General features: G+C 39.2%; 2 protein-coding genes and 1 pseudogene across 2 annotated transcripts; 1 reads left to right on the top strand and 2 right to left on the bottom strand.

Annotated features, from left to right (window-relative positions):
• Positions 1-1,112: 1,112 nt before the first annotated feature.
• Positions 1,113-5,731, top strand: zgc:194887 (uncharacterized protein LOC571819 homolog). Its single transcript, XM_034195520.1, is given in 7 exon segments — positions 1,113-1,527; positions 1,628-1,780; positions 4,875-5,016; positions 5,018-5,174; positions 5,176-5,401; positions 5,404-5,475; positions 5,478-5,731. Coding segments are annotated over 6 exon segments (828 nt in total). The 5' UTR covers positions 1,113-1,527; positions 1,628-1,638; the 3' UTR covers positions 5,567-5,731.
• Positions 5,732-8,031: 2,300 nt separating this feature from the next.
• On the bottom strand, positions 8,032-8,970 carry LOC117500964 (annotated as a pseudogene).
• Positions 8,032-9,931, bottom strand: LOC117500963 (muscarinic acetylcholine receptor M5-like). The gene is given in 2 exon segments (XM_034159758.1): positions 8,032-9,055; positions 9,057-9,931. Coding segments are annotated over 2 exon segments (870 nt in total). The 5' UTR covers positions 9,870-9,931; the 3' UTR covers positions 8,032-8,998.
• Between the last annotated feature and the right edge of the window lie 14,287 nt (positions 9,932-24,218).

Below are 24,218 nucleotides of genomic sequence, written 5' to 3'. Positions count from 1 at the left end.
CGTTGGGGTTTTTCCGTAATTATTGTATGGCTTTGCCTTACAATATAAGGCGCCTTGGGGCAACTGTTTGTTGTGATTTGGCGCTATATAAATAAAATTGATTTGATTTGATAATAATAGTAGTGTGGCATTTGGTCAGTGAGTTCGTCACCATAGTAGGAGAAACATGCCCATATTATGATGCTTGCACCACCATGCTTCACTGTCTTCACTGTGAACTGTGGCTTGAATTCAGAGTTTGGGGGTCGTCTCACAAACTGTCTGCGGCCCTTGGACCCAAAAAGAACAATTTTACTCTCATCAGTCCACAAAATATTCCTCCATTTCTCTTTAGGCCAGTTGATGTGTTCTTTGGCAACTTGTAACCTCTTCTGCACGTCTTTTATTTAACAGAGGGACTTTGCAGGGGATTCTTGCAAATAAATTAGCTTCACACAGGCGTCTTCTAACTGTCACAGCACTTACAGGTAACTCCAGACTGTCTTTGATCATCCTGGAGCTGATCAATGGATGAGCCTTTGCCATTGTGGTTATTCTTCTATCCATTTTGATGGTGGTTTTCCATTTTCTTCCATGCGTCTCTGGTTTTTTTGTCCATTTAAGCAATGGAGATCATTGTAGATGAACAGCCTATAATGTTTTGCACCTGCGTATAAGTTTTCCCTTCTCCAATCAACTTTTTAATCAAACTACGCTGTTCTTTTGAACAATGTCTTGAACGTCCCATTTTCCTCAGGCTTTCAAAGAGAAAAGCATGTTCAACAGGTGCTGGCTTCATCCTTAAATAGGGGACACCTGATTCACACCTGTTTGTTTCCTAAAATTGCCGAACTCACTGACTGAATGCCACACACTTTTTTTTTTACTAATAGCCCAGTTTCATAGCCTTAAGAGTGTACATATCATGAATGCTTGGTCTTGTTGGATTTGTGATAATTTACTGAATCTTCTGGTACCTTGTTTCCCATGTAACAATAAGAAATACACTCAAAACCTGGATTAATCTTTTTAGTCACATCGCACTACTATTATTCTGAACACTACTGTAATATCATGCACATGTTTGCTATACACTTAATCCACACTTAGATTGATTAAAAAAAAGAAAAAAAAAGCTTGGCATGATATAGAGATCCACCTCTGATCTGCTCCGGCGACCCGGAAAGAAGGGAGCAGCCAAAGGGACTTAAGGAATATCAAACAATGTCTCTGCCAACTATAACGCTTTTAACCATAAAGCGCACAGTCATATCTGGCCCATTAGTTGGAACAGTGAGTGTGCACGCTGCACCAGCAGAGGTCATCTAGCAGCTATGGAACCCTTTAGTCTCAGCTGGACTTCAGCCTTATTGCAAGGATGTCAGTCAAGGGAAATCACCATTGATGAGGAGTTTTCTCTGCGTGTCTGTCATTGTGATCTGAACCCTGAGGCTGAAGTCCAGCTGTGACAGGAGAAGCTGCACTCTAGTCAACTCTTCATTCCAAGACAGTGACAAGATTCAGGTCTTTCTGAGCTCCCTCTCACAGGTGGGTCTACAAATGGTGCCAAATTACACTTTTATTCATTTTTTCCTTCAGTTTTAGAATTTGTATGTCAAATTAAACACTGTTGCTTTTGGCTGAACAGGACAGTGAAGGATGAAGACGTTGAGTTGCCTGATGTGGGCAGTTCTCCTGCTGCTGAACCTGGCTGGAGTTGACACCAGTCATCTCCAAGCTGTAAACCTGAACCTCCTTCCTGAAGATGAGCATAATGTGGTACTGAATCAAGGAATGAGAGGTAGACGTTCACTTCGGGTTCATAATTTATGGAAATTAAAAAACAACCCTCCAAACTCCCGAGAGTACAGTGTGTGCTTGGTGCGAGAACGCCCTGTGATAGCTTTTACTGCCGTATTATCAAAGATTATCAGAGCAGATTCTTCTGCTGAGTGGTCAAATTCCATCGTCTGGACCCAAATTGCTCAGTGACTCATTGGTGATAAGTGTTTGCTTCATAAATAGTTTGTGTATCTTAGTGAGAGCATTCGGCGAGATTAGTTTGGCAGCGCATTTTGCTTTCGCCGTGTTTACCACTTCAGCATTGCAAAATAACATTCGAGGTACTGATGCCGTTAAAGTAATGTTTCATTCCCGACAGATAAAATACAAGATCACCTCCAAAATTCAGTGCAGTTTTCTGTGCTGTAATATATCTGTGGTGCAAATTTGGTGAGAATCCCTGAAGTGGTTCTGACGTTATATAATCCTTCAAAGCCTATATAAAGTGAAATCTTGAGCCAGAATCCAGATCACCTCCAAAATTCAGTGGAGTCTTCCATGGCCTAATATGTATCTGTTGTGAAAATATTGTAAAAATCTGTGCAGTCCCTTAGCAAAAAGTAGTATACTTAAAGTTAATTTTATTAAGTATACTTCAGTATAAGTATAGCAAGTATACTACAGACGGTGTACTGTTAGTATACTAGAAAGTACACAACTTTAATACTTTTTTCGGACTAAATTGGAACATTTCAAGTTTATAAAAGTACATTTTAAAGTTTGTTTTAAGTTTGCAAAAGTACACTTTAAAGTATACAACAAGTACACTTATCTATAAACTATCAATGTACTTGGTATATCCCTCTTGTATGCTTAAAGTATACCACACGTACACTTATCAATGTACTTGATATATCCCTCTCCTATGCTTAAAGTATACCACAAGTGCACTTATCGATATACTGCCATTGTACTAGTTGTATACTTTGAGTCCCTATTTTAGTTTATTATCGTATACTTAAAAGTATACTGTTATACACACTGGTTATTTCACTATTTTACTTTTATACTTAAATTTTGCTTGGCATATTACTTGTAGCTTACTATTTATATACTGAAAATATACTCCTTAAAGTATTCTTAAAGTTTACTCATACTGTATGTACACAAGAGTGTGATGCATTTAAAAAAAAATCACAAGACAGAATGTTGAAAACAAGTTTGATATATTTTCAAACATTTCAAAAACAAAGACCTATGAAATCAAGTCCTTCCTTTGTGGAGAAAATTAAAAGGAAAGTGCATGTAAAATGTAAACATAATGGTCTCTCCAAGATCAAGTCCTTATTTGTAAAAATGTAAACATAGTGTCTTCAACTGAGAACTAAAGTCCTTCCTTGTCAAAAAAGGTGAAAGAAAAGTGTGAATCTTTGGAACCAAAAATAAATAACTACATAGAAAAAATAATCTGTACTTTTCTGACTTCTTTTCAGTTACTTGAGTCGATGGCTTGACTTAGTATATCGTACGCCAAGTGCTTAAAAAGTGTTAGTACTTTGTGGCAGAAAGACAAAAAGTATACTAAAGTATAAGTTTTAGTATTAAAGTATAAGTCTTAATATTAATGTACTTAGAATTTTGTTATACTTTCAGTATAAACCAAGTATACTTCACTATACTATTCTTAAGTACATAAAATATAGTTATAAAAAGTCATCTTCAATTTAAAAAAAAAAAAATAGTATACTCATAGTACACTTGAATAAACTTGCTAAGGGGTAGTTTTGACATAATCCTACTAAGAATAAGACAAATAAATAAACGCCATTGATTTTATTACACCCGCCAAGTACGTAATAAACACCAGCAAAGTGTTGTCACTCACCTTTGTGGACTCGGTCAAAATAGCATCATTGTAGCTCTCTGGATAATTCACAGTTGTCTTCTCCTTTTTGGTAGGCGATGGTACAATTTTCATACGAGGTTGTTCATTTGGTAAACTGTAAAGGTGCCCTGACACTTGCACAACTTTGATCGGTGCACTTGCACACACTCTGCCTTGGAGGAGCGTAAACTCATTGTACATTGTTGTAAACTGTGCGCAGCTTTGTGCAAGTGCGCAAAGAAAATTTTGAAATGTTCAAAATCTCCATTACGCATTAATTATGTGAACATTAAAAACACTGCGTGTGAGCGTGAGTGATTGAGCGCACCGCATCACAGCGCAGCTCGTCTGAACGATTATAACAAGATGTTAAATCTATCATAAACGTACTTTTACATCTGCTCATAAGAAGGAGTGAACATGCAACCGTTTTACCCATTACAACATAAACATTACAAATATCTTTTTAGACAGTTCCAAATGCTTTCTCCACCTCATTAAGTGCACGAGAGAGACACAGAGAAAAGCGGCAGCTGGAGCAGTCCTCTGTGATTCCGGAAGTGATTAGAAGCATTTTCAACAGCCAACGTGGAGAAAAAATGATTAATCCACAACAAAATAATTATTTTATATACGTAGTATCCAGCGGCACAACATGGCAGCATCCAGTGGAACAAACACGGCATCCAGCTGGGAACACAGCAGGTGGGATCATCACGAAAAAGTGCATGGATCAGAGTTGTGCAAGTGTCAGGGCATCTGAACTCATCTCTCGTGTTGCATGTGCAGTTGTTGTTGCTGCTAGTAATACTATAGTAATATAGTCACCGTTCAGTAGCAAAAAACAAAGAACAACAAACAACACAGCTAAAATGAACCTGCACACATTTTTCTCTTGAATTTGCCTGTAATACTGTTGGAATGGACAATCCAATGATGTGAGACACTTTGGTCGGCAAACCGTCGGCATTCTTCCATAACTTCATTGTGAATCCACCCCAGACACTAAATAATTAAAAATTAACTTTTGTGCAAATCTTGAGGTGAAAATGCCCCAAATTTTGCAAATATGAGAAGTTTTGCATTTGCAATGAACTATACAATGTTGCACTGATTTTAACAAGAATATCTCATCCAATCAGGGTGCTTGCATTGGAAATTTGGCGAGAATGTTTAAGAAAAACTGAAACCGTGAGTGTGATCACGCTTACTTGTCAATTCCTGACAGTGCTGCCCAGAGATTGCCATGAAATGCTGATGACTTCTTCTGCCAGGCCAGAGATGGCGTCTAACGTCATCCAACCAGGCGACTCGCCCATTGTGGCCTACTGCGCCATGCAGGAAGGAGGCTGGACTGTGGTGCAGCACATACTGTGACAGCAGCGTGGACTTTGATCGTACGTGGGAGGACTACAAGTACGGGTTTGGGGTTGTGACTGGGGATCACTGGTTGGGGAATGAGTACCTTCATCAGCTCTCCAGTGGTCCCGGGCGTTATAAACTCAGAATAAAACTAGTCGACCAAGAAAGCCGTCACCAAGACTGGGGAATACGACCCATTCCTGGTGGAGAGGGAATCGTCAGCATACAAACTGAAACTGGGGTTGTTCCAGGGCAACCGCTGGTGACGCACTCACCCATGACACAGACACTACCTGCACGACAACCAAAGGTTTACAACTAAAGACAAAGACAATGACAACTACTTCCAGAACTGTGCCAAGCTGGAGTTCCAGGGGGTGGCAGGAGGCGGATGGTGTATGACGCCTGCGCTGGCGCCAACCTCAACCGCCGAAATGTAATTTACTGGCGAAAGGACTGCAATAAGGACAGCTGTGCAAGTATGCATGGATGATGGTGAAACCTTCAGACACAGTCAAGCTTATTTACAGTGGAGACTGCAAGAAGGATGAGTTGTGAGAATGCTGTTTGCAGATAGTCCGTTTTCTGTACAAATCAGTGATTAGATCTTCTGAATGCATTGACCTGTAATAACTCTTTTGCTGGAATTTCACTTCACCACATTTTTATTTAGATGCATGAAACATGATCACAAACTACTGAGAACAAAAAAGGCTCCACACTGAAATGCAGTACTGTCATATGTTTCAGCTTCAGTTTTGTTTCCACACTTGAAACAAGGCCTCTTTCATTTTTTTCCTTATTTTTCCCAGATTGCAAGTGCAGATTTATCACAGTTACAAAACAAGTGTTCGACATTACAACTGATGTCACATTTAAAATGTCATTTGCGTCGTCTGTCCATTGCTTACACAGTTTTGCAACAACACTTCACGAGCGCACAGCTTTGTTGCCACATCACAACTCTGGCGGAAATACAGCAGTGATCATGTGACTTGTAGGTCTGAATCAGTAATTTAAGAACCTGTTTTTGTTTTGTTTTTTTAAATGTAAGAAACAGAACATGTCCTGAATCCTGATGATGAACAGTGAAAACCAGTTGTAATATATGTTATGTGCTGCTAAATCCTTTTCCTCATTTCCTAATCAGTGTAAACATAATGGTGGGCACAGAGCCATGGTTCAGCAAACAGCTAATTAGCACAGCTATCTTTTTCATTAGCGGATTAGCTTTTTGCCTAATTTTAAGAAGCAGTCGCATCCAATGAACAATCACCACACCGTGTGAAAGCAACAAGCGTCTTTAAGGAGGTGTGAAGCCAGAGTAATGATTTAATTAGATTTAAAAAAAAAATTATTTTCTTGTTCATTTTTATTTCTTATTCATTAAAGTTTTCCATACTGTGAATAAACTGATGAATATAAACTACTGTTTCATTTATTTATTCATTTATTATTTATGTACTTTTTAATACTTTATTCTGGTCTTGGTATGCTAAACCTCCATGTTTATGCAACAATCAGGGTTTGGGCCAGTTTTTTTTGCGGTTTACAAAAAAACAACAAAAAAAAAACAAGGTTACTAAACAAAGTTAAATTCATATATTAAAAGTTATTAGCTAGAAACTGATATTCATCTGAATATTTTAGCTGTGTTAGCATTGTCACACTTAACTTTTCAGTTAGCAGATTAGCGGTTATCAAAGCTAACTTTCAGGTTAGGTGTGTCCACCACTGTGTTAATATTTTAATGTTAAAATTAAATTGTTACAAGCTTTCAAAGATCAGGGTGAAATCAGGGTGATCTTCCCCCTTTGTGTTTATGATAAGTCACTAAAAATCCATCTTTATTTATGACAAGTGACAAATATTTAATTATATATATATAAATTTATGACAAATATATTTATGACAATTTTTTTTACAACAAAAAAACCCAAACCAAAGTTAAATTCATATAGTAAAAGTTATTAGCTAAAAACTAATATTCATCTGAATATTTTAGCTGTTAGCGGTGTCACAGTTAACTTTTCAGTTAGCAGATTAGCAGTTATCGAAGCTAAACCTTCAGGTTAGGTTGTGTCCACCACTGTGTTAATATTTTAATGTTGTTAAAATTACATTTTTAACAAACTTTCAATGATCAGAATGAAATCAGGGTGATTTTCACCCCTTTGTGTTTATTTTGATTCCTAGGGGGAAAAAAAAGTCATACTGCAATAGCAGATTTTCTACAAATGTGACACGATAGTCAGTAAAATTCCATCTATATTTATGACAAATGCAATGGCACATGAAAATGTTTTGTGTTAATACGAATTTCAGTCCTAATTCTGACATGAATGACAAACACTGTATAGCCCTTTAAATTAAATGACAAGCCCGTGAAGTGTAACTACAGTACTTCCATCCATCTACGCATTTCACTTGCTTATTCACCACCTTTTAAAAAGTGCTATATACAGTAGCTGAAAAAGGGGGTGTCCCAGTGATAACAAACCAAAGAGACATTTTAGCGCTATTTGGCACCTTTATTGTTTTTGTATTAAGATCACTAAGGCAGGATCCTTATTTATTGCTACGTTGGTTGGTTTCTACATGATGGTAGAAGAACAGTTGTTACCCAGCTCTCAGCCCCTACAACTGTATTCTAGCCAAGGGTATTTCAAGGAACTCGGGCCATGTTGGAGCATCACCTTATTTTCAAATTGTTGTTTTTAAAATCAGACATGTCACTATTACAACAAGGTTATGCCTGTCTTTCAGAAGGATATTCCAAAATAATCCCGATTCCAAAGACTCATGAAGAGCCTAAACTTTTGAAGCCAAAATCCGTATGTGGATGCAGATTGTATTATTATGCAATGCCTCCCAATTCTTTTCCATATAATTGGTACCAATGTGAAACAGTGCCTCAAGTCAGCACATTTAAGTGAAAACAGAGGACTTTGTGTTTTCTACTGTTTGTCCAGTTATCGGATGGTCTCCATTCTGTTTTTTGAGCGAAAATCAAAGTACAAGCATTGCGGATCTACTGAACACCACACAGCTAATCACCAATTATTTTATAATCCATTATTTCAGTACAAACATTCTGATTTGTAATCAATTTATACCATAATTTAAAAAGAAGGCAGGTTCAAGAGAGTTGGTGCTGAGCACAGGGTTTTGTCCACACCAGTATAGCTTCTCCTTAGTTCTTTTCTTCTTCCACTGGCAGAGTAGGAGCATGCGGAGGTCTTCTGAAAAGTCTTGTTGCAGAGGGCGTAGCACATGGATTGACAGTGCTGTTGACGTAACACAGCCAGTAGCCCAGATGCCAAGGGACAGCGGAATGCAGTCTGACAAAAAGTGGAAATAAGCACCATGATGTTATAAGGCGCCATGTTAGGATAAGGCGAGCAAGATAGCACTAAGAGTCTGGAGCTGCTTTCTTTTCCTTTATCAGGACCATCCTCTTCCTTTTGGTGATTTGGTTCTCAGCACAGCATCTATCGTCTTGGACTCTGAAGAGATGGATTGATCCCTCATGGACTTGGCATAGGAAAACGTTGATGATGCTGGTTTTTGGTGTCTCCATTTTTGCTGGGGATATCTTTGGCCACAGCCTTGAACTTGTAGGACAACCCTTGCTGCTCTTCTGAGAGTTCTTTTGGGTGGTGTCTGGAGAAGCTGTCCTCTTCATAGCTGCTGAGCTGCTCACGCTCTCTGCCCAGTGCACTCTTTTCCAGCCTCACACGCTCTGTTCCTAAAGGACGCCTGGAAGGTTCCTGGAGACACAGGTCTCTCCTCGTCCTCTGAAGAGCGTAACTGTTGAAAGTGGTCAATTGACCACCTTCAGACCACCCGTCACTGGTGGTGGTTGGTGTCTGGACAGTATTGGTCCTGCTTGTAGAGGGACCAAGAAGTTTGGGTCCTGTCATGTTGAAGCTGTTTGTCATTTGCAGCTAAAAGCAGTTTCTGATCGTGGTCTTCTGAGGCTGGGTTGACTCAGTGGTCTGTCGGACAGTTAATCCCCTGAAGCTCTGCCAGATCCTTGGTCCTTTTCCTCTGTCTCCTTGTAGATTCGACAGTATAGAATTGTCATTACTGACACTGGGATATAAAAGGCGGCAATTGCTGTCCCAAAGGTTATCACAGGTTCTGAGAAAAACTGGATTTGGCATTGCCTCTCAGGAACAGTCCTTTTTCCTACAAAATATTGCCAACAAAGGATTGGTGGAGCCCACAGAATAAGTGACACCAGCCAGGCCAAACCGATCATGATCCCAGCTCGTTTGGGAGTTCGTTTGGCCCTGTAGGTCAGAGGCCTAGTTATAGAGAAATATCGGTCAAAACTTATTACCAGCAGGTTCATGACTGAGGCATTACTGGCTACATAGTCCAGTGCCAACCACAGGTCACAGGCAAGGTTTCCTAAGGCCCAGTAGCCCATCAGTATGTAAGATGTATACAAATTCATGGAGAATACCCCAATGATGAGGTCTGCAGCTGCCAGACTCAGGAGATAATAATTGTTCACGGTCTTTAATTGGCTGTTGACTTTAAAGGAAAGCATTACCAGCACATTTCCCACAACTGTGATGAGGCTGACTATGGCTGACACAGTTGCTATAGTGATCACCTCCCAGAGACTGTGTGTGACCAGCTGGACATCTGTCGTAGTTGTATTTACAGTTGAGTTGCGTATGTCTTTTCCTTCCATGATCTTTGGATTTACTGGTATCGGTCCGTGATAAGAGGGTTGGGATTTGCCATTTTCAAGCAAGATGTCCCTAGAAAGAAATAAAAAGAAAAAGATGTTTTTTTTTCTTGAAAAGGCAAGTCCGCGTTTAAAGCCACTAGATGTCAACATTTGCATGCAACATAGAGCATATGGGAACTGTGAAGAATTTGTGTACTTGTCTCCCAAGTAGCAGTGCAGATATGTGGATAATATTGCTACGATTGTGTAGACAATGTTTAACATATTAAAAAACAAAATAAACTGATATCATGCCAAGATATCTTTCTTAATTTCTTTCTTTTAATGCATATTGTGCTCAAAATAGATTTGCATGTAAGAAATAACAGAAAATGACACTTCATTTATGACATAGCAAATGTGTGAAACGTGCAAAATTTTGTTAAATTACCATCAAATCCACAGACACTGTTTTATATATATAAATAAATAAATAAATAAATAAATAAAGGACATTATGCCATGCTCAAATTTTCCCCGGAGGATAATTAACTGCAAAATCCATGATGCCACCATGTCATTCTAGAATATCTTCTAAATGTTCTGTCTTTATTATTAGAATGTCATACACACAAAAAGAAATTTGTGTCCATTTTCTTACATGCTGAATTTATTCCAACCACAATTACCGTGATTTAACACATACAGTAGTGTTCAGAATAATAGTAGTGCTATGTGACTAAAAAGATTAATCCAGGTTTTTGAGTATATTTCTTATTGTTACATGGGAAACAAGGTACCAGTAGATTCAGCAGATTCTCACAAATCCAACAAGACCAAGCATTCATGATATGCACACTCTTAAGGCTATGAAATTGGGCTATTATTAAAAATAGTAGAAAAGGGGGTGTTCACAATAATAGTAGTGTGGCATTCAGTCAGTGAGTTTGTCAATTTTGTGGAACAAACAGGTGTGAATCAGGTGTCCCCTATTTAGGATGAAGCCAGCACCTGTTGAACATGCTTTTCCTCTCTTTGAAAGCCTGAGGAAATGGGACATTCAAGACATTGTTCAGAAGAACAGCGTAGTTTGATTAAAAAGTTGATTGGAGAGGGGAAAACTTATACCCAGGTGCAAAAAATTATAGCTGTTCATCTACAATTATCTCCAATGCTTTAAAATGGACAAAAAAAAACCCCAAAAACAAACCAGAGATGTGTGGAAGAAAATGGAAAACAACCATCAAAATGGATAGAAGAATACCAGAATGGCAAAGGCTCACCCATTGATCAGCTCCAGGATGATCAAAGACAGTCTGGAGTTTACTGGTAAGTGCTGTGACAGTTAGAAGATGCCTGTGTGAAGCTAATTTATTTGCAAGAATCCCCCGCAAAGTCACCTCTGTTAATTAAAGACGTGCAGAAGAGGTTACAATTTGCCAAAGAACACATCAACTGGCCTAAAGAGAAATGGAGGAATATTTTGTGGACTGATGAGAGCAAAATTGTTCTTTTGGTCCAAGGGGCCGCAGACAGTTGTGAGATGACCCCCAAACTCTGAATTCAAGCCACAGTTCACAGTGAGACAGTGAAGCATGGTGGTGCAAGCATCATGATATGGGCATGTTTCTCCTACTATGGTGTTGGGCTTATATATCACATACCAGGTATCATGGATCAGTTTGGATATGTCAAAATACGGATATGTCGTGTTGCCTTATGGTGAAGAGGACATGCCCTTGAAATGGGTGTTTCAACAAGGACAGTGACCCCAACGCACAACTAGTAAACCAGCAAATCTTGGTTCCAAACCAACAAAATTAATGCCTCGCAGATGTGAAGAAGTCATGAAAAACTGTGGTTATACAACTAAATACTAGTTTGATCCACAGGATTGCTAAAAAAGCAGTTTTGAACATAATAGTTTTGAGTTTGTAGCGTCAACAGCAGATGCTACTATTATTGTGAACACCCCCTTTTCTACTTTTTTTTTTTTTACTAATAACCCAACCAATTTTTTACTAATAACCCAACCAATTTCATAGCCTTAAGAGTGTGCATATCATGAATGCTTGGTCTTGTTGGATTTGTGAGAATCTACTGAATCTACTGGTACCTTGTTTCCCATGTAACAATAAGAAATATACTCAAACCTGGATTAATCTTTTTAGTCACATAGCACTACTATTATTCTGAACACTACTGTATATACAAATATATATAAAAACATACAAATAAGAGCTTGCCATGATATCTACTATATATATTTAAAAATATATATTAAACAATGTCTGCAAAATTTTGGTCTTTTAGCATAAAACACAGTTGTTTCATCTACATATCTGCCACAGTAAAAGCAGAAGGACCCCGTTCGAGGCAACCTGTGCATGATTCTCCACATACATCTGGAAAGAGATATGCTGTGGTGAATCAAGAAAAATGAGAGCTGCCAAACAACTTACTTATATCGGACGCCTTATGATTTATGGTTTGCAACTGAATGTAAATGTAAAATTTACCCATAAAGACAGGAGATCATCTTTCCAGTTTGTCATATAAATTTAACAGTTTGTTCTATTTCAGTTGAATTATGCATGTATGTTATAATGGGGGCCATCGATTGCTCTAAGGATTTCTGAACATCATGAACCTATTGTCTTTCCCACATTTTGCACATCACCCTTTTCAGAATATGCATGTGCAGTACTTTCTGCAGGGGCCTGTGACACTTTGTTAAAACCGAGGAAATTAGTTCTGAAATCCCATGAACTGGGATTGTATTGCTTTTGAGAAAAATGTTCCAAATAAGTCTAGTTTGTGACAAAAACTAATTTCTGCAACAGACGAAAGATAATGGTGATGTTATTTAAGTCCGTGGAGCTTGTTTGAAGTGTCTGTCTCATGCAATCCAGCCAAAAGAGTGTGTTTGTTCTTTGCTCTGAAATTGGTGTTGAGAAAAAAAACGTATGTTATCATGGTCTTTTATGCTTTTTTTTTTCCCTTTCAAGAATAAATGAATGTATCCAACTGATCCTCAAGTAAATCAACACACAAATCACAAATTGGCTATTGTGTGTGTTTTCCCCAAACCCACGTTTCGGGAATCGGGATAGCATTTTGTATTCCTAACAAGTTATTGTGGTTTTGCTTGAAAATGTCTTTGTTCTTCTCAGTCATTTTTGACAGCACCAATTTCTGCCCAAATGTTTTCGAAATTACAGCTTGAAGAAACCAAGATTTTCAAAGAAACCTTAATGAAAGCTCCATATTACTGGAAACCAGCTCCAGCCAGATAAAATAAGATGAATAAATCACAGATGTATTCTTGGGCCTCGCTTTCAAAAGGCTGAAATGGAGCAATTCTACAATTTCAACTCATTTCTCAATCTTGCAGTGTGAATTCTTATTTTGAGACTCTTATTTTACAGATGAATGCATGATCGTGTTCCATGTGTCATGCATATGACACCTGTTTTAAATATTATACATAAAATAGTGCATATGCGGTTTACGGAACCCGGAAGAGATCACTTAAAGTGACTTTTTTTTTCTGGCCGTGATCATTTGTGGGCATGTCTTCCTTTAATCGAGCCGTTGAATTACTATAGCAAAACAAGCGCACATTCTCTTAACATATAAAACAGTTTTGCAATGATACTTCAAGGAATCCGTAGGCGGTTTGTCCATAACATGCCAACAAAATCTTGACGTGTACTTTAATGATTAAAAATGCCAGTAGTCATCTGAGGACTTACTGTTCTCACCTGCATGTGTATTGTGTGTCATTAGGAAATATCTCAAAAACTAATTGAGGAATTTTCACCAAATTTCATACATTGGTTAAGTTCCAAGAAGGATGAATGATTTCTATTCATGTGTCAAAGTTCAAGGACACAGTGCAACATGAAATTTTTACCAGTGATAGTCGATGGGGTACCTTGTTCTCAGGCTTGTACACGTGTGGACAAAATTGTTGGTACACATTTAAATATATGGTCAGAAATGAATGCAAACAACAATTAAACTATTAATAGTTATTTGGCAAAAAGCAAAAACAAAATGCTTTCATAAAGTGAAACAAAAAAATACCAACATTATATATATATATATATATATATATATATATATATATGCTGGACACAATTATTGGCATCATTTGATGAATTTACAGTAAATCATCACTTTCACTGCCAGTTTTCTTTAGACAAGTCAGGGGATGGATACATGAACATTTCCAAGTCACTGATGTCATGTTGCTTTGTTTGCATTTATTTGTGAACATATATTAAAATGCGTATCTAAAATATAGGGGTACCAACAATTTTGTGTGTAACTCATGAATCACAGGTGATGGACGCATGGTTTCTACTAGACATGAATAGGAAGTCACATGACCTTTCAAAATATACCACTGCATTTCACCTTGAAGTCCACAATCAAGGTTACTCAAGCAGTGCCAGACAGACCAACAGTTACTTTTCCACAGATGAAAATTCATATGTGGGCTTGTTATATGCAACTTCGAATTTGACCTCTATTGACCTTGAATATTTTCAAGGTCAAATTCAGGTTACTAAGATGAAGCACAACTTACTTTCCCCAATGATACAGTATCCCGATGGTACGAGCTTAGCACTCACTAGTTTGCCTATAGAGTTTTCAGTCAGTGTTGATGTTAAAAGGGAGATATATTGTGTGAAATCACTTCTGGGCCTTCACGTTTTAGGCTTTTACTTGAACAGGGGAGTTTCTTAACATGAAACCTCAATCTTATTCAACTGTAAAAGATAGATAAAATGCTGTGTTACACACTACAGTATGTCCCATTTAGGATTTGCTCACATTTTTCAGAAAACATTAGAAATCCCAGTGTAGATGAGCTGTTGGAAAAATGCTGCCTTTGGGAAAAAAGACACGGCAGCTCAGCAGCTAGAAAAGAAATTAACGGGAGCAGCCGAATGGACGACAACAACAACCACCACCTCGAACCAAAGCCTAAAGCATATGAAGGCACAGTACTGCCATAAGTATTTCCTACACCAGTAGAGGGCAGCATGCGCCCTTCAGAAGTTTATGGTACCTTGAGTCTGGTACCTGGGGCAGATGTGCAGGACTCATGTCAGACAGGTCAGAATCAAGAAATCCAGGATAATAAGAAAAAGGAGGGGATTAACATAGCCTAGAGTCAATGTCTGCTTTGACCAAACCAAGCAGAGAAAGTGCAGCTCGGTGAAACCGGATAAACGTGGATGCCTGTTTTTATTTATTTATTGATCACTGGTCTTAACTTGAACCATTTTGAAGACACTGTTCAAGGAGTCACTTGTCTTTTGCATGATTCATAGTGGAGTGAAACAGAAGGATTTTCAGACAAGGATACTGATCACATCTAGGCTTGAGTCTCCTGTATGCCTTCCGGCAAAATGTAGCTGAAATTGAAAATCCATTCTCTGCCACTTCACAGTGAAGCTGTATAAGTGGTGATGGAACAGACAAAGGCTGCACTGTGCAGTTTCTCCAGTGACAGCCACAGAAGTCCATAACTCAGAGTTGTCTTGGGTGACTTGGTAGCTTCCTTCGCTTGCATAATTCTTGCACAATCACTCAGTTTTTGAGATCTGCCTACTCCAGACAGATCTACCATCCAGTTCCATCTTCAACTTTGGACCCCCGTATAACCTGAAATTGACCTTGTCATTTTTGCTACTTTTACCCCATAACATTCAGTCATAGATAGTCCAAACTATACATTTTGTGGAATCTTTATGATCAGACCAATAATGTCATATAACTTTCAATATGATTGGGACATTTTGAATTTTTGACCTTTGTGTAATTCTTCATTGACCCCTACCTGGCTACCACCCTGGGATGGCCACAATATATTTTGTGTAGGTCATGGTATACTGAGATTAGATCATAAGTATTATTTAGTCCCCTTAAGTGGTACTGATTAGGTCAAAATTGACAACTGGCTCATGGACTACACTACATCTGGTCTGCTTAAGGTTTCTTCCTGAAAAAATCAAAAGCCAAAAGGGACTTTTTCTCATACCACCGTTACCAATGTAGAGCAGGTTACCTGAGTGGGTACGGAGCTGATATGTATATGTGCGGATATGTAGACCTGGGTTTGATTTCCAGTCATGCTACCCGTCAATGTTCTCTGAGAAGACACTTCATCTGCGTTGTCCCAGTTTACTTAGCTATAAATGGATACCAGCCGTGGCTGGTGTAGTAACCTGTGTGGGACTGGGGGGAGTGCTATGGAAACATTTAGACAACTGTATAATTCATGTTAAGTTTCAGTGGCCAACCTGATGAACTTGTGGTTTTAGATAACTCACGGTCTGATTTTGTGTACTTAGTTAGTATTTAGTTACCTAGATTGCCTTAGGATGTAGAAAAAAAAGGACTATACATTTTTTTTTTAAATTTTACTTGGGGGGCTGAGTGAATTAGAAGAATTTCGAACTTGCATAAAGTACTCCTGACACGACACTTTTATTTATGATGAAATGTGTCTCCGCCTGCACTTTCCTCCTTGCAGTGGGCAAGAAAGATAATGCTCGGTAAACATTTTTGCACAGTTTTGTGACTTTCCCCAAACTCAATTCAAGCATATCGCCTCAAAACTGCCTGACCTCTTGGTGTGCATTCCTTTTTTTTTTTTGCTTACTCTGCTCTTAACACCTTAAGAAGATCCATCTCAATTCCAGCCCCAAAAATCCCAGAATTTATGTACCTCATCACAACCTACAAATATCTTCCTCATGCACCGCTGTTCTCTGACCGTGCACCATTTGCAAGAACACCACGTTGAAGCAGACACAAATAACATTCCAACCACTGCGGGAGGCCTCTTGCAATGCTCTGATTGTCCCTCACCTCCTTGTGGAACGACAACACAGTGCTCGGATCCCCTCATCGTTATACAGTTTTGCACAAACCCATCACATCAACATCCTGCTATCCCATTTTAATCCTCCTAGCTGCGATGATGAAGTTACAACGGCGTCTCGGAGCTTCAGCATGAATGGAGAGCGTTCCTAATAATGATGTTCCTTCTGCCTCAAACACAACGCTTTAAATCAGGTAAAAGAAGGTAACGTGCAACTAAGTTGACATAATACACACACAGCACTACACAACAGCCTTGTTGTGCCCCTGGAGGTCAAGAGGTAGAACGAGTCAAAGCCGTTAATAACGGGAAATGTTTTAATGGTACATTCAGATCTCAGAGTGTGGGGCAAACTCTATAAATAGTCAGCGTAGTCTGTTGTGGCCTAATTTGGCCTTTTTATGGATGCAGTATGGTGCCACATATGACACACATAGGGACCAGTTCTTTCAAGCTGTGCAGAAAGCTCCAGCTGCAGAATAGTTGCTGTGATTCCTCATTTTACCTGCAGATAAAGATGTTATATTCTGATGCTGTTATGCATCATTACCAAATAGTAGTGCAATGAGCTTTTACTCCATGTTCCACCAAAAAAGTAACCTCCCTTCTTATCTCTGGTGCTTTTACTTGTTTTCTTTGCAGGATCACTCAGTCATTAAGTCAACCACTCTGTAAAAAAATGTGAAATTAACAGGGAAATCCTGTAATATCACAACGTAAAAAAACGGCGAAAAAATGGAGTAGTGTTTGACAGCAGTAATTTGTAAAATGTAGAACAGAACTGAACTGTGAATCTAACAGTATTAATGTTAAAATAATCATATACTATTGTAGAATTTACAAGTGAGTTTAAAAACACAGAAAAATCGTAAAAGACAGTTAAAATTACAACATGACACTATTCAAATTTTTTTTTTTCTGTTAATTTGAATTTTACTATTGTTTTAGACTTTACAGGTAAGAATTTTCACAAAGGGCAGCACGGTGGATTAGTGGTTAGCACTGTTGCCTCACAGTGAGAAGGTCGTGGGTTCAATTCCCGTGGCCTTTCTGTGTGGAGTTTGTATGTTCTCCCCGTGTTTGTGTGGGTTTCCTCCAGGTGCTCCGGTTTCCTCCCACATCCAAAGACATGTGGGTTAGGTGGATTGGGATCTTTAAATTGTCCGTAGGTGTGTGTATGGGTGTGTCTGTGTTTGTTTGTCTGTTTGTGGCCCTGTGACAGACTGGCGTCCTGTCCTGGGTGTACCCCGCCTCGTGCTCTATGGCTGCTGGGATAGGCTCCAGCTCCCCTGCGACCCTTAATTGGACTAAGCGGTAGAAGATGAATGAATGAATGTAATGTTGTGTCAGGGAGGGCATCCGGTGTAAAACTTGTGCCAAATCAACATGCAGATCCATCTTGGATCTACAGTGGCGACTAGAGCCCGACCGATATGGATTTTTTGAGGCCGATGCCGATAACGATATTTGGATGAAAAAAAATGCAGATAATCAATAAATCAGCTGATCTGCCGATAGCCAATAAATCAACCGATAGTGAATCTGAATGTTTCAACGTGGGCTTAATAAAAAGCGTGACCGACGCAATGAAGCACATTTGACACATTACTACATAAACTGAGTTAATCAAACTGAGTTGAACTGAAACGGGAGAAATGTGGGGTGAATGTAATCACAAACAACATCCTTATAAACTTACTTGTATGCATTTGTCAGCCGATCAGTGCAGTGTGACGGCAAACTACGGGGGCTGGTGATAAACACATTTAAGCAGGGGTGTGAGCAACTCTCAGTTGAATGGAGTCAGAGCTCCATCTACTGGACAAACGGTGCAAGGACATTTTACATTGCCGACACAAACATTATTTCAGTAACTGTTCTGTTTATGAGAAATTATCGGCGTTCTATCATCAAAATTTTGGCCGATAGTGAGTGCTTTGAAAAGGGCTCATATCGGCCGTTAATATCGGCCGGCCGATATATCGTTCGAGCTCTAGTGGTGACCTTGAGTGAAAAAAATGGAGCAGCCGAAGGGACTTACTATGTGTGTAAATATTACAGAAAAATACATTTTAAACAGTAAAATTTGCATATGTAAAACCATTTACATATTCATTGTATTATTTATTTATTTAACAGAATTTTCCTGGCAACCACAGCTGCCAGAATTTTTTTACAGTGCAGTTTTCACAAAAACTAACTCAGCCACATGGGGTGTGCAGCCAGTACATTCTGAGTGCCGGTCCCAAGCCCAGATAAATGAGGAGGGTTGCGTCAGGAAGGGCATCCGGCGTAAAACAAGCCAACCAAACTATGCAGACTCAGAATCCAATTCCCATACCGGATCGGTCGCGGACCTGGTTAACAACGTCCGCCACCGGTGCTATTGCCCAACAGGGTGCCGGTGGAAACTGAGCTACTGCTGGGCGAAGACAAGAAGAGGAGGAAACCGTTGCCACAAACAGCGGGAGAAGAAGAAAACTAGAAGGGTGGAAATGAGAGTGGGGACTTTGAATGTTGGTAGTATGACTGGTAAAGGGAGAGAGCTGGCTGATATGATGGAGAGGAGAAAGGTAGACATATTGTGTGTGCAAGAGACCAAGTGGAAGGGAAGTAAGAGCAGGAGCATCGGCGGTGGGTACAAGTTGTTGTACCATGGTGAGGACAGAAAGAGAAATGGTGTTGGGGTCATTTTAAAGGAAGAGTATGGTAAAAGTGTGTTGGAGGTTAAGCGAGTGTCTGACAGGGTGATGAGTGTGAAGTTGGAAATTGAAGGGGTGATGATGAATATCATCAGTGCATATGCCCCACAGGTTGGTTGTAAGATGAAGGAGAAAGAAGATTTCTGGAGTGTGTTAGATGAGGTGGTGGAGAGTGTGCCCAAGTATGAAAGAGTGGTGATAGGAGCAGACTTCAATGGGCATGTTGGTGAAGGGAACAGAGGTGATGAGGAAGTAATGGGTAGATATGGTATCAAGGATAGGAATGGGGAAGGACAGATTCATAGGAGATGCAAGCTAAAAGAAATCACAGGCTGTAAGGTGGTAGCAGGAGAGAGTGTCACTAGACAGCACAGGATGGTTGTTTGTAGGATGACTTTAGAGGTAAAGAAGAAGAAGAGAGTGAGAGCTCAACAAAGGATCAGATGGTGGAAGCTGAAGGAGGAAGACTGTGGTGTGAAATTTAGCGAGCAGGTGAGAGAAGCACTGGTTGGAGGGGGAAGCAATTTTGGACAACTGGAAAAGTACTGCAGATGTGGTGAGGGAGACAGCTAGGACAGTACTGGGTATGACATCTGGACAGTGGAAGGAAGACAAGGAGACTTGGTGGTGGAATGAAGAGGTCCAGGAAAGCATAAGGAGAAAGAGGTTTTTGAAAAAGTTTTGGGATAGTCAGAGAGATGAAGAAAGTAGACAGGAGTACAAGGAGATGCAGTGTAAGGCGAGAAGAGAAGTGGCAAAAGCAAAGGAAAAGGCATATTGCGAGCTGTACAAGAAGTTGAATAGTAAGGAAGGAGAAAAGGACTTGTACCGATTGGCCAGACAAAGGGACAGAGCTGGAAAGGATGTGCAGCAGGTTAGGGTGGTAAAAGATGCACATGGTAATGTGCTGACAAGTGAGTAGTGTGTGCTGAGAAGGTGGAGGGAATATTTTGCAGAGTTGATGAATAAAGAAAATGAGCGAGAGAAAAGGCTGGATGATGTGGTGAGAGTAAATCAGGAAGTACAAGAGATTAGCAAGGAAGAAGTGAGGGCTGCTATGAAGAGGATGAAGAGTGGAAAGGCAGTCGGTCCAGATGACATTCCAGTGGAGGCATGGAAATGTCTAGGAGAAATGGCAGTAGAGTTTCTAACCAGATTGTTTAATAAAATCTTGGAAAGTGAGAGCATGCCTGACGAGTGGAGACGAAGTGTGCTGGTTCCTATTTTCAAGAACAAGGGTGATGTGCAGAGCTGCAGTAACTACAGAGGCATAAAGCTGATAAAGTCAGAGAGGCGAGGGACCTAGGGTATATAGGGAGAAGGATGCTGAGGATGGAGCCACCAGGCAGGAGGAGAAGAGGGAGACCAAAGAGGAGGTTCATGGATGTGCTGAGAGAGGACATGCAGGTGGTTGGTGTGACAGAGGAAGATACAGAGGACAGGGTGAGATGGAAACGATTGATCTGCTGTGGCGACCCCTAATGGGAACAGCCGAAAGACAAAGAAGAAGAAGTTTTCACAAAAACTGGTGAAGACTTTGGGTCTGGCCGAGATTGGATTTTTACCCTATGTGTCGGCAAAGTTGAAACAGCAGGGTATCGTTTTCTCTCGTGGACCTGTGAGTGTAGACAATATAACTCAAACATTAAATGAAATATGGTCTGAAAAATGACTTTTTGGAGAGATCAACAACCAAGATATCTAGATGGATGATCTTTTTAGTTAAATACAGTTGATGTGAGAAATTACAGATCTTTAAAGTTTCATAATTTTGTCTTTGAACATGTACAGAAGAAATAAATGTTAGTGGCTTGTTAAAGATGTCTGGGACTTGCTTGCAGGACACGCCCAGTTTTCTGTGTTACATTCCCAGACACTGAGGCCCCCCCCCTCCCGTGGAGGCAGAATGGGCGTGGCAAGTGGAAGTTCCTTCCCATTTAAAATGACAGGCACAAAAAGAGTTGATGCATAATCGATTGCAGTGTTGTGACGTCATGAGTGAGAGACGGTGAGAGCGCTACAACCCTCACAGTGGTGGTTAGCAGGCTTGATTCCCCAACAAGAAGGTCCCGATTCAAGGCCCCTGTATCCAAGTTGGTGTTGCATCAGTGTTAAACCTTTGCAAAATCAACGTACAGATCTAAACTGGATCCACTGTGGAATCCCCACTCAAAAATCGGATATATAATACCGTGGCACAGTCTCGCTCTGGTGAGTTCCTCATATGATGACGGTATTGATTACAAATCATTTTGTGGCTGTGCCACCTGTATTAAAAAAAAAGAAAGAAAGCCTAAATTTCTTCAATTGGTTAAGACTCAAATAAATCAATTTTGTACAAAATTAATTTGATTTGTTTATTTAGCACAAAATAACTCATACAAAATAATGTATATACATAAAACAACAAAACAGAGAAGGACAGAGGAAAAAAAAAAATACAATATAAGTAATGTGCAAGGGAGTGGTGGAAGCCAAAAGGCTTATAAAAGAATCCACTCCCAAATAAAGCGAACAGAACAGAATACAACAGAATTACACCATTTTTTTTCCAGATTAAAACAAATCATTGTAAATACTCCTGCAGGATCTTCGCTTTTAGTCCACTTTTATACGTGACAGATGGATTCACTAGATGTACATTATCATTCCAAGATTTAATGCCATGATATCTGGTGTAATGCTGATAACGAGTCGCTCTATGCAAAGGTAAATTTAAGACGTTGGTGTAAATATTACTTGAAATAAATTTGAGTGTTATAGTTTGAAGCACTTTATTAAGGTGGTTCAACAGTTCTCTTTTGTCAGTGTGTACCAGTGTTGCCAGATGTACGATAATTATCGTATTTGTACAATGTACGATCAATAATGGGAAAAAATCCAAAATGTACGATAATTTCAGCTGGTTGCCCAAACACGCATTTCTCTCTGACACCCAAGAATCATTTCACAGGCGTTGTACTCAGGCAGCATCAAAGACACACCACACACAGGGCTGCTGCTAGCTTTGGCCGGCCCGGGACAAAGTCCTTTGAAAGCCCACCCCCCTCTCCATACAAAGTAACGAGTTCCCAATTCTCTGCCCTGCCCATCCCTCCCTGGGCCCGAGACAACTGACCTTTTGTTAAAACAAAAAACAAAACTTTATTTCAACAAATGCAATAACGAACAAAACACAAGAGCAAAGAGATATACAAGAAAAATAAAAAAAAGTTCAAGTTCCTTATGGAGGTGTCAACATTTTTTCTGTGTTCAACAAAATAGTTCGTTTTCACTTCACACTCTCTTTACATTTGTAACTTTTTTTTATGATTGAGAAGTTGTGCAACACAGTGCTTTTTTTTTTTTTTAAGATTAACGATAAACACACAAAGTACAAAGGTATGCCAGGGGTCAACGAATAAAGAAAAACATAAAATAAATAAATATGTAGACTGTTTTGGCTGCACATGCGCACATACGTAGCTTAGCCCACCCCGTCACCATCACCACACACACACACACACACACACACACAAAACTTTTGAGCCTAGCAACTAGTCTGGTAATTAACACGTTTGTGTCCCTTCACAGAAAAAAAAAAAAAATAAATCTTTCTAGTCTGGTAGTGCATTTGTGTTCTTTTTGTGCCATAGTTTCCCTTTACTATAGGGATATTGTGAATTACTGTTTAAAAATGTGACATAAAATTCTTTGGAAATAAAAAAAAACGCTAAAATAGCTACGTTGTATGCGTTTTGTTTGTATACGATAATTTCTCCCAAAATATGATAATTTTGAGATTTTGGTACGATAGTTGCATATTTCCTATCTGGCAACACTGGTGTGTATGACTCTTTGGACAGGACAGTATTTAGTTGGGCTGAAACAATACACTTATCTCCTGATACAATGTTTTACAATTTGATATTTTACAGATTAAATGATTTGTATATTGTGAGTTTTGTAATACTAAATCATTGGAAAATGTACGTCAGACACTATATGTAAAAAAAGTCATATTTATAAAAATATGACAGCTGACCTTTACCTGTTTTTTGGGGGGTGGGAAGTGAGGGGAGACAATTGCACTGCATTTTTTGTTATTCCATACTTAAAAGCCTTTTAAAGTAAACTGCTGGTTGACAAAACCTAATTAGGGTTGAGTAATGTCGACTAAATTGGTGTATCATGATGTCTGTCAAGGTGCATCAGGCAGGTGAACTCTTCTTGTTATCTTGGATTTTTTTCCTTCATGCTTTGCATGATAATTGGATGCGGTGCTGCACCTCTGCCACCGGGCCTCGCATAGGCGGCTCAGTTCCTCGTAGAGCGTCTGGCTTCCTTCCACAACACAGCCTATGTTTGTCTCACTAAGTGTCAGTGCATCTCAACTGTTAACCACAGAAAGACAGACTCGCCCCATCCTTAATTTTTTGCAACTTCTGGCTGACACTCCTTTAAGTACATGGGTGATTCTTAGACTACGGGCACTTTTATGTCCCTTGATCATATTTTATGAAAAAAAGAAAAAAGGGTAAATTTCACACTTTTATAGTTATCTTTACAATGAAAGTGTTTGAAGAAATTTGTCCTAGTAGTCTATGATGACTTTTTCACCTTTTTTCAGCATCATTATATGCAAATATTGCCGTTTTGTGCTTGTCCCACACCCAGACTTATGATCTTCAATGATAAAAATGAATAGTAAACAAACGTTTTTTCTAATGTTTTAAAATATCAGTAAAATAATCAAACATAACTGGGGTATTCAATGTCATACAACTGTTGTGATTTTTTTAAACAAAATGTAGTTGTCCCACACTATTGCCGTAATTTCCACCACAACAATAATGTCCCTTTAAAAAGTTTGTATGAAAGATTGTGTGGGTAGTTTCTATGGAGATAAACAGTAACATCAGAGCACATGTATATAGCGCCAAA

This window comes from Thalassophryne amazonica, chromosome 19, assembly GCF_902500255.1.
Source record: "Thalassophryne amazonica chromosome 19, fThaAma1.1, whole genome shotgun sequence".
NCBI classification, from domain to species: Eukaryota; Metazoa; Chordata; class Actinopteri; order Batrachoidiformes; family Batrachoididae; genus Thalassophryne; species Thalassophryne amazonica.
Note: the sequence above shows the minus strand (reverse complement) of the source record. Positions and strands in the feature narration are given on the sequence as shown.